At 53.8% G+C, this 17,492-nt stretch overlaps 2 protein-coding genes across 8 annotated transcripts in view; one reads left to right on the top strand and one right to left on the bottom strand.

The window, feature by feature from the left end:
- Window positions 1-594, top strand: part of PLD3 (phospholipase D family member 3) — a 31,366-nt gene extending 30,772 nt beyond the window's left edge. For all 7 annotated transcript variants that reach the window (XM_007996829.3, XM_037991685.2, XM_007996828.3 and 4 more), the window contains one exon: window positions 97-594. In XM_007996829.3, coding sequence (XP_007995020.2) covers window positions 97-284 — 188 coding nt within the window. In that variant the 3' untranslated portion in view covers window positions 285-594. The remainder of the gene's footprint in view (window positions 1-96) is intronic.
- HIPK4 (homeodomain interacting protein kinase 4) lies at window positions 210-15,094 on the bottom strand. Its single transcript, XM_007996835.3, is given in 5 exon segments — window positions 210-1,862; window positions 2,560-2,670; window positions 2,672-3,406; window positions 5,710-6,066; window positions 14,521-15,094. Coding segments are annotated over 5 exon segments (1,851 nt in total). The 5' UTR covers window positions 14,986-15,094; the 3' UTR covers window positions 210-1,679.
- Window positions 15,095-17,492: the final 2,398 nt, after the last annotated feature.

The following is a 17,492-nucleotide window of genomic DNA, read 5'->3' as shown; positions in this document are numbered from 1 at the left end:
GTGTCCTGAGCACCACAGGGCACTGAACAAGAGGGGGTTCAGACACCCGGGGCAGCCCCCTGAGGGCTCCCTTACGCTCCACACATTCCTCTCTAGGAACCTCCAACTGGTCAGGCAACTACTTCACGGAGACGGCGGGCACCTCGCTGCTGGTGACGCAGAACGGGAGGGGCAGTCTACGGAGCCAGCTGGAGGCCATTTTCCTGAGGGACTGGGACTCCCCTTACAGCCATGACCTTGACACCTCAGCCGACAGCGTGGGCAATGCCTGCCGCCTGCTCTGAGGCCCGGTCCCGCGGACAGGCCGAGGCCTGCTAGGGCCCCACAGACCCAGATGCTCTGGGTCACGGTCCCTGTCCCCGTGCCCCCGCTTCTGTCTGCCCCATTGTGGCTCCTCAGGCTCTCTCCCCTGCTCTCCCACCTCTACCTCTGCCCCCACCGGCCTGACGCTGTGGCCCCAGGACCCAGCAGAGCTGGGGGAGGGATCAGCCCCCAAAGAAGTGGGGGTGCATGCTGGGCCCAGCCCCCTGGCCCACCCCCACTTTCCAGGGCAAAAAGGGCCCAGGGTGATAATAAGTAAATAACTTGTCTGTACAGCCTGTGCCTGACTGAGTGGTGTGAGATGGGGTGCAGGGGTAGGGGACAGCTGGCATGGGCCTCAGGTGGGGACATCTTTGTGCTGAGGCCTCGATATGTCACTGGCATGTGCTGAGCCCTCCGTGTGTGACTAGCGTGGGTTAGCATGTACTGAGCCCTCAGCATGTGCTGGCACGGGTTGGCGTGTGCTGAACCCTTAACATGTAGCGTACATGGGCTGACCTGTGCTGAGCATGCAGCGTGCCGCCCTGTGGCCTGGCGTGGACTTCACACTCATGTAGCCAGCATGGGGTATGTGCTGTACAGAAGCATGTTCCCAGATTGATCAGCAGGGACCGAACCATTGCTACATCCCAAGGGTGAACAAGCATGGCTGAGCGCCGGAGCGTGCACCAAGTGTGAATTTAGGCCTGCCAAGTGGATTTCCACCCAGCATGTCCCAGATGCGGATGAGTGCATGCCAACCCCATAAACATGTAGGAAGGACAGGTCAACAGATAAGGAGACCCCAGCGTCTGGCAAACTTGATTAACACATACTCAACACATGCATGTTCCGAGGGTGGATTCCCAATGTGCCAAGTACATAGCATATTTAGGACATGGGTCAGTCAACCAAGCACAGCTTTTCCCTCCTAGTGTGACAGCAGCCCAGGCTCCAGCCTAAGCCAGTGGTCAACTGGGCCCAACATCACAGAGCGAGTCACTGGGTGCCAGCCTGGAGCCCCCATTCCCCCCAGGGCCAGTCCAAGCCCCAGGCAGTGAGAGCAGGCTTGAAGCAGGACTGCTGAACAGTTCTATATTGAAATAGACAGAGGCAGCAGGGCCAGCGGGGTGCAGTCCCCCTTCCTGCTGTCCCTCTGGCCAAGGAGCATGGGCCAGACTCCAAAGCCCTGGTGTGTTTAAGAGAAGTGTGCAGGAACGCACCGCACCGCAGACGGGGAATGGGAATTTCCGGATAACTATCTTTCTGTAAGAATAATTTGTGGGTTCGGGAGATGGCTCTGAGGAGCAGTTCAGGTTGGGAGGGGATGCCAGCTCAGCTAGCGCAGCCCTCAGTGATGGGCAGGGGTGGAATCACCATCAGTGGTGCCCGGTGACATGCTGGAGGAAACTGGTGGCCCCCCGGGGCGGACCATGCTGGTGGGAGCGGCGGGGTGGGAGCCCCTGAGCCCGTGGGCCCCTGACGCCCTCCAGGGTCCAGTCTGGCTCACTCAGCCATTCTCCGGGACAGCTGCTGGGGTCGAAGAGCTCAGGGTCTGGCCTCTGTGGGGGAAGAGGAGAGGGGCATCAGCCAAGCAGTGTTGGTGTGTTAGTGTCTGCTGAGCCTCTGTCAGCTCCGCCTGATGAGGGTGAGCACGTGCTAGGGTCTTACCAGTGCTGGGCCTTTATCGCCTCTTTGCAGTGATGCGATGACAGCTCACTGCAGCCTCGACCTCCCTGGCTCAAGTGATCCTCCCACCTCAGCCTCCTGAGTAGCTGGGACTACAGATGCATGCCACCAAAACCAGCTAATATTTCTAATTTTTTGGTACAGACGGGATCTCACTATGTTGCCCAGGCTCTTTATCACTTCTTAAAAGTAGATTACTGTGCCCTGAGTTTTTGTCACAGCCTGGAAATAGCTGAGTATGTGCTGAGCCTTACCATATCTTGACGGTATTAGGTGTGTACTGTGCCTCCTCACACCCTAATCATATCCTGAACATGGGTGAGTGTGTGCTGAGCCTCCTCACACCCCAGTCGTAACCTGAGCATGGGTGAGTGTGTGCTGAGCCTCTTCACACCCCAATCGTAACCTGAGCATGGGTGAGTGTGTGCTGAGCCTCTTCACATCCTAATCTTATCCTAAGGTGGGTGAGTGTGTGCTGAGCCTCTTCACATCCTAATCTTATCCTAAGGTGGGTGAGTGTGTGCTGAGCCTCCTCACACCCTAATCGTATCCTAAATGCACCCGACTCACCTCAGCCTCCATGGTCATGTTGTCAATGTTGGGCCCATCCCCATCTCGCTGCAGGATGGCCGGTGGCTCAGCAGAGGCCCCGAGATGCTCTCCTTCCTCCCAGCTGCTGCCCCCGGCAGGGCCTGTCATCCTCAGGCGAGACCTGGCTCAGCCGGATGAGGTTGCTGAAGTTGGAGTCGGATTTGGAACCCGCAGGTGGCTTGCGGGCCTTGTGGCGGCCTGTCAGGCGGCTGCTATAGAAGGCCAGGATGGGCTCGGGGCCCGAGTCGGGCATGTGGCGGCCAGTGATGGCTGCCTTGAGGGGGGCCATCATGTCGGAGACCACATCGGTGCAGGTCTCACCCCACAGCCCATGCCCAGCCTCCTGCAGACTCAGGTCGTCCAGCTGGTCGATGGCTCTTTGCATACCCGGTGCCTTCTCCTCTCGGAAGAAGGGGCTGCTGCTGGCCACACTGCCCATGCCCACAGCCTCCTTCTCCTCAGCCAGACGGTAGTAGGGGGTCCCATCTTCTGCAGCCACGACGGGCGCGGGGGGCTTGCCCTCCACCTGCAGCGACAGGCGGTGGCTGCGCAGCGAGAGCTGGTAGTAGTGGGTGCTCTCGTGGGCATTGCGCAGCTGCTGCATGGACACGAAGGGATGGCGCAGGGCGGCACTGGGGCTGATGCGTTCATGTGATTCCCAGGTCAGCATGCGTTTGATCAGCTCCACCATGCTCTTGAGGTCGGCGTGCTCTGCCAGTGCCTCCCGGTCAGGGAAGGTCAGCCGACTGGCCACACTGCCACCATTCACTGTCTCGATCTGGTCCAAGGACTTAAGCATATACTTGCGGCGCTCCAGTGGGCGCACCTGGCGGGGCATGGAGAAGGGAGCAGGGTTGCCCCTTGTGCAGGGCTAGGGCCCTGGGCACTCCTGCTGTGGCACCCACAGGTAGCCCCAACTTCCAGGTCTGCCCATGATCTGCCTTGGAGCTCTCTGGCTGCTAGGAGGGCCACCCTGGATCCGTCACACCCGAGCCCCTCTAATCTAACCCAAAGCTTTCACTGGTCCAAGTTCCACCCCTTGCCCCAGACCTCCAGTCCACCCCCAGCACCATGGGTGCAGCCCCTACCAGCAGCTAGCAGAGGGGCTGCCTGGAATCTCTAGTCCTCCCTGGAATCAAATCCAGGTCCCTCTTACTGCCACAACTCCACGCTTGATCCCAGGCCTCCCGGTGGTGGAACCCAGACCCTTCTTGCTACACTAGTCTATGGAACTAGTTCCCTGCTATGGAACTGCCATCAACTTTTAGTCTCACCTGTGGTCCCATCCAGACCCTTCTTGCTGTGAAATCAAGACTTGTGACCTCAAACTCCTAGTCCCAGGCTCTTGCTGCACAGATTGGAGGGGCAAAGCTGTAGAGGTAGCAAACTGGCTGCTGCCCCAAACCTCTAGACTCACCTGAGGTCTCACTCAGAAAATTTTTTTTTTTTTTTTTTTTTTTTTGAGACAGAGTTTCACTCTTGTCACCCAGGCTGGAGTACAGTGGCACAATCTCGGCTCACTGCAACCTCTGCCTCCCAGCTTCAAGCGATTCTCCTGCCTCAGCCTCCCAAGCAGCTGGAATTACAGGCATCCACCACGATGCCCAGCTAATTTTTGTATTTTTAGTAGAGACAGAGTTTCACCATGTTGGCCAGGCTGGTCTCAGACTCCTGACCTCAGGTGATCCACCCGCCTCAGCCTCCCAAAGTGCTGGGATTACAGGTGTGAGCCACTGCGCCTGGCCTCAGATCCTTTTTTTTTTTTTAAACAGGATCTTGCTCTGTCGCCCAGACTGGAGTGTAGTGGTGCAATCACAGCTCACTGCAACCACCAACTCCCGGGTTCAAGTGATCTTCCCACCTCAGCCTCCCAAGTAGCTTGGAACTACAGGTGTGTGCCACCATGCCTGGCTAAATTAAAAAAAAAATTTTTTCTAGAGACGCAGTCTTGCTATGTCACCCAGGATGGCTTCAAGCAATCCTCCTGCCTTGGCCCCACCAAAGTGCTCGGACTGCAGGTATAAGCCATTGCACCTGGCCTCTTTTGCAATTCTCACAGCCAGTCTCAGTCCTCATTTTTTCTCCATGGTCTCATCCCCCTTGCCACACAAGTTGCTGACCCCAGAGCTGAAGCTGGCAGAGAAGCTGCCCCAATCTTCCTGTCACACTTGTAGTATGACCCAGATCCCTCTAGAGCAGCCCTCACATCTGACTTCCAAACATCTAATTCTCCCTGCAGTTTCTCCCCCAGGTCTATCTTGCTGCAGCAGCTGACGAGTCCCACATTTGATCTCACCCAGCTCTTTCTTGCTGTGCAAATGCCCTAGGCTGACCCCCAAGTTCCAGTTCTCACTGAGGTTTAGCCCAGAAATATTTTTTTTCAATTATTAAGAAAATATTTTTTTGGCTGGGCGCAGTGGCTCATGCCTGTAATCCCACCGCTTTGGGAGGCCGAGGCGGGTGGATCATGAGGTCAGGTATTTGAGACCAGCCTGGTCAACATGGTAAAACCCCATCTCTACTAAAAATACAAAAAATTAGCCGGGTGTGGTGGCGAGTGCCTGTAGTCCCAGCTACTCGGGAGGCTCAGGCAGAAGAATCCCTTAAACCCGGGAGGCAGAGGTTGCAGTGAGCCGAGACTACGCCACTGCACTCCAGCCTGGGCAACAGATCGAGACTCCCTCTCAAAAAAAAAAAAGAAAAAAAAATTTCTTTTATTTTGTTTTTTATTCTTTTCACTCCATTCTTCTGGTCTGATAGATTTTTCTTTTTTTTTTCTTTTTGAAACAGGGTCTTGCTCTGCCACCCAGGCTCAAGTACAGTGGCATGACCACAGCTCACTGTAGCCTGGATCTCCCAGGCTCAAGGAATTCTCCTGCCTCAACCTCTCATGTATCTGGGACAATAGGCCCATACCACCACGCCCAGCTAATTTTTTTTTCCACGTTTCATAAAGAGGAGGTCTCACTATGTTCCCTAGGCTAGTCTCAAACCCCTGGGCTCAAGGGGTCCTCCCACCACAGCCTCCCAAAGTGCTAGAATTACAGGTGTGAGCCACGTCGCCCATCCTAGATTTTTTTTCATGTAACAGCCCCCACGCTGACTGCCCGCACCCAACTTCTCCCTTACCTTCGTCTCGGCCAGGTAGTCAGCCGAGGACTTGAGCTGCCAGGGGCTGGCGGCGTCAGGGTGGGGGTTGCGCTTAAAGAAGTGGTGGGCCTTGCGGGCGGCGTGCAGCAGGTGCGGCTTGGGGAGGCCCTGGGTTTCGCAGATGTAGCGCACCTGGTCGTACTCATTGTTGCCGGGGTAGAGGGGCCAGCCCAGGTGCAGCTCAGCCATGACGCAGCCCAGGGACCACACGTCCACCTTCTCGCAGAAGGGCAGCCCCAGCAGGATCTCGGGGGCCCGGTAGAAGCGCGACTGGATGTATGGCTCCTTCACGTAGCGCACCTCGCTGAAAATGCTGGCAGAGCCGAAGTCAATCACCTGTCGGGTGGAGAAGAGGGCGAGTGGGCAGGTCAAGTGCAGGGACAGCCCAGCCGGGCCACCCCTGGCATCTCTCACCTGGCATATTCCTGCATCTGCTATTTGACTCTGGCCGTCTCTGGGTCTGTGACTCTTTAGTCGCTTTGTTGGTTTTTGTTTGTTTGAGACAGAGTCTGGCTCTTGTTGCCCAGTCTGGAGCGCAATGGCACTATCTCAGCACACTGCAACCTCCACTTCCCTGGTTCAAGCGATTCTCATGCCTCAGTCTCCTGAGTAGCTGGGATTACAGGCGCCCGCCCCTACGCCTGGCTAATTTTTTGTATTTTTAGTAGAGTTGGGATTTCACTATGTTGGCCAGGCTGGTCTCGAACTCTTGACCTCAGGTGACCCACACGCCTCGGACTCCCAAAATGCTGGGACTACAGGCGTGAGCCACTGCGCCCAGCCTTTCTTGTTGTTTTTTGTTTGTTTGTTTTTTGAGACCGAGTCCCACTCTGTTGCCCAGGTTGGAGTACAGTGGCACAATCTAGGCTCACTGCAACCTCTACCTCCTGGGTTCGAGTGATTCTCCTGCCTCAGCCTCCCCAGTAGCTGGGTCTACAGGTGCACACCACCATGCCCTGCTAATTTTTGTATTTTTAGTAAAGACAGGGTTTCACCATGTTGGCCAGACTGGTCTCGAACTCCTGACCTCAGATGATCCACCTGCCTCAGCCTCCCTAGCTGGAATTACAGGCATGAGCCACCTCACTCAGCTGTGGTCGTAGTTCTTAAGTCCCTATCTCTGTCTCTTCCAGTCTTTGTGTCTGGTTCGAGTGACTGACTCTCTCTCTGTTTCTCTCTACTAGAACTATGCATAGGAGGATTAGGACCTTACTCTTCCTCTTGTACCCCACACCTTGTCCATCAGCCAACAGATCTAGAATCTGCTCACTTTGCATGCCATCCGCAGCCCCCACCCTGGTCTTATCCCACATCCTCTCCAACCTAGACTAACACAGGGGCCTCCTCGCTGGTCTCTCTGCTCCTCTCCTCTGCCCCCTAGTCTGTCTCTCACAAGCATCCAGGGGGATCCTGTGGTCGCCTGGGATAGATTGGGTCCTCCCCTGCTCACAGTCACATCCTGTGACAAAAGCCAAGGTCCTCACCGTGGCCCACAGGTCTCCAACGTCTGCTCTGTCACCTCTCTGCCACATCTCCCACTGTCCCCGTCACTCACCCTCCTCCAGCCACAAGGGCCTCCTCACTATTCCTTGAATAAGTCAGACATTCCCAGCTCAGGGTTTTGCACTGGCTGTTCCTTCTGTCTGAAATGCTCTTCCCTGCATGAGCACAGGGCTCCCTGCCTCACCTCCTTCAGGTCTTTACTCAAATGTCACATTTCTATCAAAAGCAGAAAGGGAGGATAAAAAAAAAATGATCACCTTCTCAGTGAGGCCTCCCCTAATCATTCTGTTAAAGCATCAGCCCCCACCCTTCCTATCCCTCTGCCAGGCCCCTGTTTTTCCTTTTTTTTTTTTTTTTTTTTTGAGATGAAGGTTTTTGAGACAGAGTTTTGCTCGTCGCCCAGGCTGGAGTGCAGTGGTGCAATCTTGGCTCACCGCAACCTCCACCTCCCAGGTTCAAGTGATTCTCCTGCCTCAGCCTCCCAAGTAGCTGGGATTACATGCGCTTGCCACCACGCTCAGCTAATTTTTACATTTTTAGTAGAGACAGGGTTTCGCCATGATGGCCAGGTTGGTCTCAAACTCCTGACTGCAGGTGATCCACTCGTCTCGGCCTCCCAAAGTGCTGGGATTACAGTCGTGAGCCACCGCACCCGGCCCCACCATCGCTCTTAATGCCATTTCACACACTGTATCTTTTATTTTTTTATTTTAATTTTATTTTTAATTATTTATTTTTTGTGATGGAGTCTCGCTCTGTCGGCCAGGCTGGAGAGCAGTGGTGTGATCTTGGCTCACTGCAACCTCCACCTACTGGGTTCAAGCGATTCTCCTGCCTCAGCCTCCGAGTCGCTGGGATTACAAGCGCTAATCTTTTGCATTTTTGGTAGAGATGGGCGGGGTTTCACCATGTTAGCCAGGCTGGTCTCAAACTCCTGACTCAGGTGATCTGCCTGCCTCGGCCTCCCAGAGTGTTGGGATTACAGGCATGAGACACTGCACCCAGCCCTTTTTTTTCTTTTTAGAGACAGGGTCTTGCTTTATCACCCAGGCTGGAGTGCAGTGACTCCATCATAGCTCACTGCTGCCGCGAACTCCAGGGCTCATGAGATCCTCCCGCCTGAGCCTCCTGAGTAGCTGGGACCGCAGGCACACACCACCATACCCAGCTAATTTTTTAACTTTTTGTAGAGATAGAGATGGGTCTCACTATGTTGCCCAGGATGGTCTTAAGCTCCTGGGCTCAAGTGATTCTCCTGCCTCAGCCTCCCAACATGCTGGGATTATAGGCATGAGGCCCCGCACCTGGCCCTAGTCTACTTCCTTATCAAGTTCAGCATTTCTCTCCCCAGCTAGGATGTCAGTCCCACGAGGGCAAAGATTATATCTACTTTGTTCAATACCGTATCCCTAGATGCCTAGAACAGTACCTGGCACACAGCAGGGGCTCAGTAAATAATGAGTGAATGAATGAATGAATGTATGGGCTTTGTAATCCTTCATTCTATTTCCATCTCTTGTTTGTATCTCTCTGTCTCTCTTTTGAGACCGTAGCTCACCCTGTCACCCAGGCTGAAGTACAGTCGCGCGATCTCGGCTCAAGGCAACCTCCACCTTCCAGGTTCAAGCGATTCTCCTGCCTCAGCCTCCCAAGTGGCTGGGACTACAGGCACATGCCACCATGCCCGGCTAATTTTTGTATTTTCAGTAGAGATGGGTTTTCACCATGTTACCCAGGCTGGTCTTGAACTCCTAGGCTCCAGCAATCCTCCCACCTCGGCCTCCCAAAGTCCTGAGATTCCAGGCATGAGCCACCGTGCCTGGCCATTTGTACCTCTCTTGTTCTTTCTTTGCATCTACCTCTCCATCACTTGCCTGTCTCTTGTGTCTCAGTGTCTCTCTCTCTTTCCATCTCTGTCTCTGTGTCGTCCACTAGGAAGACACCTCCCTGAAGTCCAGGTCCTCTTCTGTCTTCCTCATCAGGCACTGTTCACACTGGTCACAGGCTTTTGGCACATGACAGGTGCTTTGACCAACAGCTGCAGAACCAACGCCGCGAATCGCCCAAAGCCTTTGTATCTCCCCATGCCTCTGGTGGAGCTGTCTGCCATTTTCACTCTGAATCTCCGTGACTCTCTCTTGGCCTAAGTTTCTTTTTCTTTTTCTTTTTCAGATGGTTTCACTCTTTTGTCCAAGCTGGAGTGCAGTGGCGTGATCTCGGCTCACTGCAACCTCCACCCCCACCTGGGTTCAAGCGATTGTCCTGCATCAGCCTCCCAAGTAGCTGGGATTACAGGTGCACCCCACCACACCTGGCTAATTTTTGTATTTTTAGTAGAGACGGGATTTCACCATGTTGGACAGGCTGATCTTGAACTTCTGACCTCAGTTGATCCACCCGCCCTAGCCTCCCAAAGTGCTGGGATTACAGGCTCAGGCCACTGCACCTGGCCAGCCTCAGTTTTCTTCTCTGAGTTTTTCTGCTTTTCATTCAGCCATTTCTCAATTTTTTTTTTTTTTTTTTTTTTTTGGTGAGACAAAGTTGAGCTCTGTCACCTAGGCTGGAGTGCAGTGGCGTGATCTCAGCTCACTGCAAAACCTCTGCCTCCCATGTTCAAGTGAGTCTCCTGCCTCTGCCCCCCAGTTAACTGGGATTCCAGGGTATGTGCCACCATGCCTGGCTAATTTTCATTTTTTTTTTTCTGAGACAGAGGGACTTCCTCTGTCGCCCAGGGTGGAGTGCAGTGGCGTAACCTCAGCTCACTGCAACCTCCGCCTCCCAGGTTCAAGTGATTCTCCTGCCTCAGCCTCTAGAGTAGCTGGGATTACAGGCACCCACCGCCACGCCCGGCTAATTTTTATACTTTTAGCAGAGATGAGGTTTCACCATATTGGTCAGGCTGGTCTTGAACTCCTGACCTCAGGTGATCCACCCGCCTCGGCCTCCCAAAGTGTTGGGATTAAAGGCGTGAGCCACCGCCTAGCCATCTCTCACCTTTTACTTGCAGAAAGCAGTATCATGAAATGGTTATTAATTGCAGTTCTGATCCCAGAGTGCCAGGGTGTCAGTACCCAAAAGGCTAAGTGACCGTGGGTACTTAATCCATATTTATGGAATTCATTCATTTATTCATTCATTCATTCATTCCACAGAGACAGTGGGGGTGATAATGCTGGTCAGGTGCTGTGGATCCGTCCTGTCTGTCCTCTGCTGTGTTTGTAGAAGTCCCTGCTTCCCTGGGTCTCTGTCCTTCCACCTCTTGGGGCAGAATAATCCACCTTTTTCTGTCTCTGTGTCTCTGTATCTCTGGCAAGCATTCATTTAGCACTGGCTCCATGACTGCAGTGCTGGGAGATGTCAGGGACACAATGATGACTAAGTCAGCCCCAGCCTTGCCCTCAGCTACCTCCCATCAGCTACTTGGGAGGCTGATGCAGGACAATCGCTTGAACCTGGGTGGGGGTGGAGGTTGCAGTGAGCCAAGATCACGCCACTGCACTCCAGCTTGGACAAAAGAGTGAAACCATCTGAAAAAGAAAAAGAAAAAGAAACTGAGGCCAAGAGAGAGTCACGGAGATTCAGAGTGAAAAGTGCCCCTGGTTCAGACCCATCCAGACAGTATCAAACTCAAAAGCAGACAGAGGACTGGGCGTGGTGGCTCACACTTGTAATTCTAGCACTTTGGAAGGCCAAGGTGGGCAGATTGCTTGAGCTCAGGACTTTGAGACCAGCCTGGGCAACATGATGAAATCCCGTTTCTACCAAAAAATACAAAAGTTGGCCAGGCGCGGTGGTCACGCCTGTAATCCCAGCACTTTGGGAGGCTGAGGTGGGTGGATCACCTGAGGTCAGGAGTTCGAGACCAGCCTGACCAACATGGTAAAACCCCATCTCTACTAAAAATATAAAAATTAGCCAGGTGTGGTGGCAGATGCCTGTAATCCCAGCTACTCGGGAGGCTGAGGCAGGAGAATTGCTTGAACATGGGAGGCGAAGGTTGCAGTGAGCCGAGATTGTGCCACTGCACTCCCCGCTGGGTAACAAGAGTGGAACTCCGTCTCAAAAAAAAAAAAAAAAATGTTAGCTGGGTATGGGTAGCGGGCACCTGTAATCCCAGCTACTCAGGAAGCTGAGGCAGGAGAATCGCTTAAACCTGGGAGGCGGAGGCAGTGGGCCAAGATCATGCCATTGCACTCTAGCCTGGGTGACAAGAGCAAGAGCAAGACTCCATCTTAAAAAAGAAAAAAAAAATACAAAAATTAGCTGGGCATGGTGGTGCATGCCTGTAGTCCCAGCTCCTTGGGAGGCTGGGGCAGGAGGATCACTTGAGCCCAGGAGGCGGAGGTTGCAGTGAGCCAAGAAGGTGCCATGGCACTGCAGCCTGGGCGAAAGAGCCAGACCCTGTCTCAAAAAAAAAAAAAAAAAAAAAAAAAAGGCGGACAGAGGGGTCAGCACCAGGGGCCTGTGACAGTACGGAGGAGATGCCTCTGTGTGTCCAGCACAAGGCCAGACCCAAAGCAGGCATTCAGTAAATGTTTATTCATCGACAAACTGACCATGATGAGTAATACACATGCTTCCAGTTGCTCGGACCAACAGGCTTTTGTCCCCCTCTACTCCTCTCTCGCTCTGTCACCCTTCATGTAAGATCCATCAACAAATCCTCTTGTCTCTAGCTCCGAAATCTACCCAGAATCCACCCAAGTCTCCTGCTCCCACTGCCCTGACTCTGGTCCCAATCGCCACGTCTCCCACCTGGACTAGCACAGTCACCCCTCTGCCTTCCTGCTCCTGCCCAACCCACCCCTGTCTGCTCCCCTTATGCAGCCAGAGAAACAAGGCTTAGGCTTGTTTCTCTGAGTCTGACCGAGTCCTCCTCTGCTTAGATTCCTCCTGTGGCTCCATCTTCCTCGGAATAAAACCGAAGTCCGTGCTGTGACCAACAAGGCCCTGCATGCCTGGCCCCATCACCTCCTTGGACTCATTTCTTCCCTCTTCACCTCATTCATTCTGCTTCAGCCACGCAGGCCTCCCCGGTGTTCTTCAAATGCATACAATTGGCACACTCCTTGATATGGTTTGACTCTGTGTCCCTGCCCAAACCTCATCTCTAAATGTCACCGAAGGAACCTGGTGGGAGGTGATTGGGTCCTGAAGGCAGTTTCCCCTATGCTGTTCCCATGATAGTGAGTTCTCATGAGATCTGACGGTTTAAAAGTGGCAGCTTCTCCTGCACGCTCTCTCTCCTGCCGCCATGTAAGACGTGCCTTGCTTCCCCTTCACCTTCCGCCATGATTGTAAGTTTCCTGAGTCCTCTCTAGCCATGAGGAACTGTGAGTCAATTAAACCCCTTTTCTTTATTTATAAGTTACCCAGTCTCAGGTAGTTTGTTTGTTGGTTGGTTTGCTTTTGAGATGGAGTCTCACTCTGTTGCCCAGGCTAGAGGGCAGTGGCACCATCTTGGCTCACTGCAACCTCCACCTCTGTGTTCAAGTGATTCTCCTGTCTCAGCCTCCTGAGTAGCTGGGACTACAGACGTGTGCCACCACGCCCAACTAATTTTTGTATTATTAGTAAAGATGGGGTTTCACCATGTTAGCCAGGCTGGTCTCGAACCCCTGACCTTAAGTGATCCACCCACCTTGGCCTCCCAAAGTGCTGGAATTACAGGTGTGAGCCACTGTGCCCAGCCTACAGGTAGTTCTTTATAGTAGCATGAGAACAGACTCCTACCTCAGGGCCTTTGCACTGGCTGTTCCCTCTGCCTGGAGGCTCTGTCTCCAGATGGCTACACAGCTTTCTCCCTCCTTCAGGATTTCCCTCAAAGTTACCTTCTCAGTGAGGCCTAGCTGACCACCATGTCTAAAAGCTCACTCAGCACCACCCATCTCTATGAACACCCAGCATCCACTTCCTCCCTGCTTCTCACTTGCTTATCATATTTCACTCATTTATCTTGGTGACCCTCTGTCTCCCACTAGAATGTCAGCCCCACAAGGACAGGACCAGGCCAGAGAAGCTGAGCTGAGAATGGAGCAGGACAGGGAGACCTCAGGGCCTGGAAGGGAACAGGGGAGACCTCAGGTCTGGGACAGAGAAGACATCAGAATTGGGACAAGAAGATGGGGAGGATTTGGGGGCCAGGAGCAAGGCAGAGCAGAGCTGTTATGGACAGGGCCTTGGGAAGACCTCAGGCCCCAGAGGTAGACAAGAGAAATCTTAGTGTCTGAAGAGACTGGGCACAGTGGCTCCTGCCTGTAATCTCAGTGCTTTGGGAAGCTGAGGCAGGAGGATTGCTTGAGCCCAGGAGTTCAAGACCAGCCTGGACAACATAGCAAGGCCTCGTTTCTACAAAAAAAAAAAAAAAATTTAATTAGCCAGGCACAGTGGTGTGTGCTTAAAGTCCCAGCTAATTGGAAGGCTGAAGTGGGAGGATCGCTTGAGCTCAGGAGTTTAAGGCTGCAGTGAGCTATGATTGTACCACTGCACTCCAGCCTGGGCAACAGAGCAAGACCTTGTCTCTGAAACTAAATAAATAAATATCTTAAATTTTTAAAAAGTAGGCTGGGCACAGTGGCTCACGCCTGTAATCCCAGCACTTTTGGAGGCCAAGGCGGGTGGATCATTTGAGGTCAGGAGTTCGAGACCAGCCTGGCCAGCATAGTGAAACCCCATCTCCAATAAGTACAAAAAAAAATTAGCTGGGCAGCATAGTGGCGCATCCCTGTAATCCCAGTTACTCGGGAGGCTGAGGCAGGAGAATCACTTGAACCCATTTGAACCCAGGAGGCAGACGTTGCAGTGAGCTGAGATTGTGCCACTGCACTCAAGCCTGGGCAACAGAATGAAAGTTCGTCACACACACACACACACACACACACACACACACACACACAACATCCAGGGCTGGAAGAAGCTGAGAAAAAGACAAGGAACGGCCGGGTGCGGTGGCTCAAGCCTGTAATCCCAGCACTTTGGGAGGCGGAGACGGGTGGATCACGAGGTCAGGAGATCGAGACCATCCTGGCTAACACGGTGAAACCCCGTCTCTACTAAATATTACAAAAAACTAGCCGGGCGAGGTGGCGGGTGCCTATAGTCCCAGCTACTCGGGAGGCTGAGGCAGGAGAATGGCGTGAACCCGGGAAGCGGAGCTTGCAGTGAGCCGAGATCTGGCCACTGCACTCCAGCCTGGGCGACACAGCAAGACTCCGTCTCAAAAAAAAAAAAAAAAAAAAAAAAGACAAGGAACTAGGGACACAGCCACCCTAGACGGCGCCTACTCACCTTGACCCTGAAGGGGCAGCGGGTCTGGTCCACCAGCATGATGTTCTCAGGCTTGAGATCAGCGTGGATGATCGCCAGCTCCTTGAGCCGGGCCAGGGCTCTGAGCACCTGCAGGGTGACTGTACGGATGTGGCGGGCAGGGAGGGGCGCGAAGTTGTTCTCCTTCTGGAACTCAAAAAGGTTTTGCTCCAGCAGCTCGAAGACCAGGTAGAACTTGAGGGCGTCGTGGAAGAACTCAAGGAAGCGGATGACATGGGCCTCCTCAGGGTCCAGGCCTCGCATGCAGTGCAGCAGCTTCAGCTCGTTCTTGATGATGCGGTTGCGGTAGGCGTCGTTCTTGAGGATCTTGATGGCCACCATCTCGCCCGTGCTCCGCCGCCAGCCCTTGGCTACCTCCCCGAAGGTCCCCTTGCCCAAGACCTCGATGATGTCGTAGCAGTCGGTCTCCGACTGGATGGTAGCCATGGTGCCCCCGCTGCCAGACACCGCCCTGCCCAGACCCCTGCGCCACTGGCTCTGCCGCCTAGGCCTCCCGCCTGGCCGCCGACACAGCAGGCCCCCCAGTGGGGGAAAGAGAACCGCACTCGTGCCTCCTCCTACAAGGTTGGCCCCTGCTTCCTTGGCACCCCAAAATCCCCAGGCCACACTGTCAGTCTGCCAGGGGCTGCGCCCCTCCCTAAAAGCCCTCCTGGCTTGGGATGAGGGGCCCCAGGCCCCACTGAATGGGTTCCAGCGCTGTTGAGTGGCTCTGGTTCTGTTGTTGGAGACCTGAGCCCTGGCTGGAGTGGGGGTGGGGTGCCAGGCTGGGCCCCCTCCCCCGCCCAGTGGTGGAACCTTGCAAAGACCAAACAGGTGAAGTGTTGACAGAGGGGAGTCTAATCGTGGGGCTTGGGCATACGGGAATGGGGATAAGGCAGGAGTGAGGAAAGGTGGGCTTCTTGAGCTTGGGAGATGTGATGTGTGGGTGTCTGTGTTCAGCCTGTGACTGCTGTAGCATGAGGGATAAAAGGCCCTGAATGCTAGGCTAAGGAGTTTGGACTCTGTTCTGAGGGCACTGGGGAGCCACAGAAGGGCTTTGAGCAGGGGAGGACAGGGTCAGATATGAGTGTCAGAAAGTTACTGTATGAAAAAGGATAGGTTGGAGGGGGTAACAGTGGAAGCCCCAAGCCAGGGAAAGAGTCTAGGACAGGGCACAGATGGGACAGGTCGGGGAGGGCAGGGCGAGGCCAGTGAATGAGACACTCCCAAGGCCAGAAGGAGCAGCCGTGAGACTGACAGTTTGGGGGAAAGGCGGGAGCTGTCTAAGACCAGGCCCAAGGCTCTGGCATGCAGAGGCAGTCCCTGAGAAATGGACATGGATAAGGAGCAGCTTGGGGGAGATGTTGAGGCCAAATTAGAAAATGTATTTATTTTTGGCTGGGTGCAGTGGGTCACACCTGTAATCCCAGCACTTTGGGAGGCTGAGGAGGGCGGATCATGAGGTCAGGAGATCGAGACCATCCTGGCTAACATGGTGAAACCCTGTCTCTACTAAAAATACTAAAAATTAGCCGGGCGTAGTGGTGGGTGCCTGTAGTCCCAGCTACTCAGGAGGCTGAGGCAGAAGAACAGCTTGAACCCAGGAGGTGGAGATTGCAGTGAGCCGAGATCGCACCACTGCACTCCAGCCTGGGCGACAGAGCAAGACTCAGTCTCAAAAAAAAAAAAAAAGTGTTTATTTTTATTTATCTTTTAATTTTTTGTAGAAATGGGGTCTCACCATGTTGTCCAGGCTGGTCTCAAATGATCCTCCTGGCCTCAAGTGATCCTCCTGCCTCAACCTTCCAAAGTGCTGGGATTGTAGGCATGAGCCACCACTCCAGCCAAATTAGAATATTTAACATTGGGCCGGGCTCAAGTGGCTCATGCCTGTAATCCCAGCACTTTGGGAGGCCGAGGCAGGTGGATCACCTGAGGTCGGGAGTTCCAGACCAGCCTGACCAACATGGAGAAACCCCGTCTCTACTAAAAATACAAAATTAGCCAGGTGTGGTGGCGCATGCCTGTAGTCCCAGCTACTCGGGAGGCTGAGGCAGGAGAATCGCTTTAACCCTGGAGGTGGAGGTTGCAGTGAGCCAAGATGGCGCCATTGCACTCCAGCCTGGGCAACAAGAGGGAAACTCCGTCTCAAAAAAAAAAAAGTAAAAGAAAACTTAACATCAAAACATTTAAACAAGGATGAAGTGCTTTAGAAGTCTTATCTGATCCTTACAACATACAAAGTAGGGATTTTATGGAAGAGAAAATCAAGGTACAAAGAAGTTTTTAAAGTGCCTGGCCAGGAGCGGTGGCTCACGCCTGTAATCTCAGCACTTTGAGAGACCAAGGCGGGCAGATCACCCGAGGTCAAGAGTTTGAGACCAGCCTGGCTAACATGACGAAACCCCATCTCCACTAAAAATACAAAAATTAGCTGGGCGTGGTGGTGCACACCTGTAGTCCCAGCTACTCTGGAGGCTGATGTCGGGAGGCTGAGGTATGAGAATCGCTTGAACCTGGGAGGCGGCGGTTGCAGCGTGTCAAGATTGCACCACTGCACTCCAGCATGGGCAACAGAGTGAGACTCTGTCTCAAAAAGTTAAAATAAATACATAAAAAATAAAATAAAATGCCTAAGGTCACCCAAGTGACTGCCAGAAACAGCCTCTGACCCTGAGCAGCCTGGTTCCAGCACCAAGCTCTGAACCACCACCCACACAACCTCCTAAAGACCAGGAGACCTCCCGGGAAGGCGTGCAGAAGCTGCTGGGTCCCCAAAGGGATGCAGGAGAGAGTCTGGGAGTTGTCAGCACAGAGAGGAGGTGTAGAAGCCATTGGGGGGGTGGTGATGCACCCCAGGGAGGGTGTGGGGGCGGACAAGGGCCCGGGAGGAACCTCGAGTGCCCAAGGAGCACGGGGAGAGAGAGGTGTGGGGAAGAGAGGAGCAGGTGTCA

This window comes from Chlorocebus sabaeus, chromosome 6 (assembly GCF_047675955.1).
Source record: "Chlorocebus sabaeus isolate Y175 chromosome 6, mChlSab1.0.hap1, whole genome shotgun sequence".
NCBI lineage: Eukaryota > Metazoa > Chordata > Mammalia > Primates > Cercopithecidae > Chlorocebus > Chlorocebus sabaeus.
This window is presented reverse-complemented; position numbering and strand designations above follow the sequence as displayed.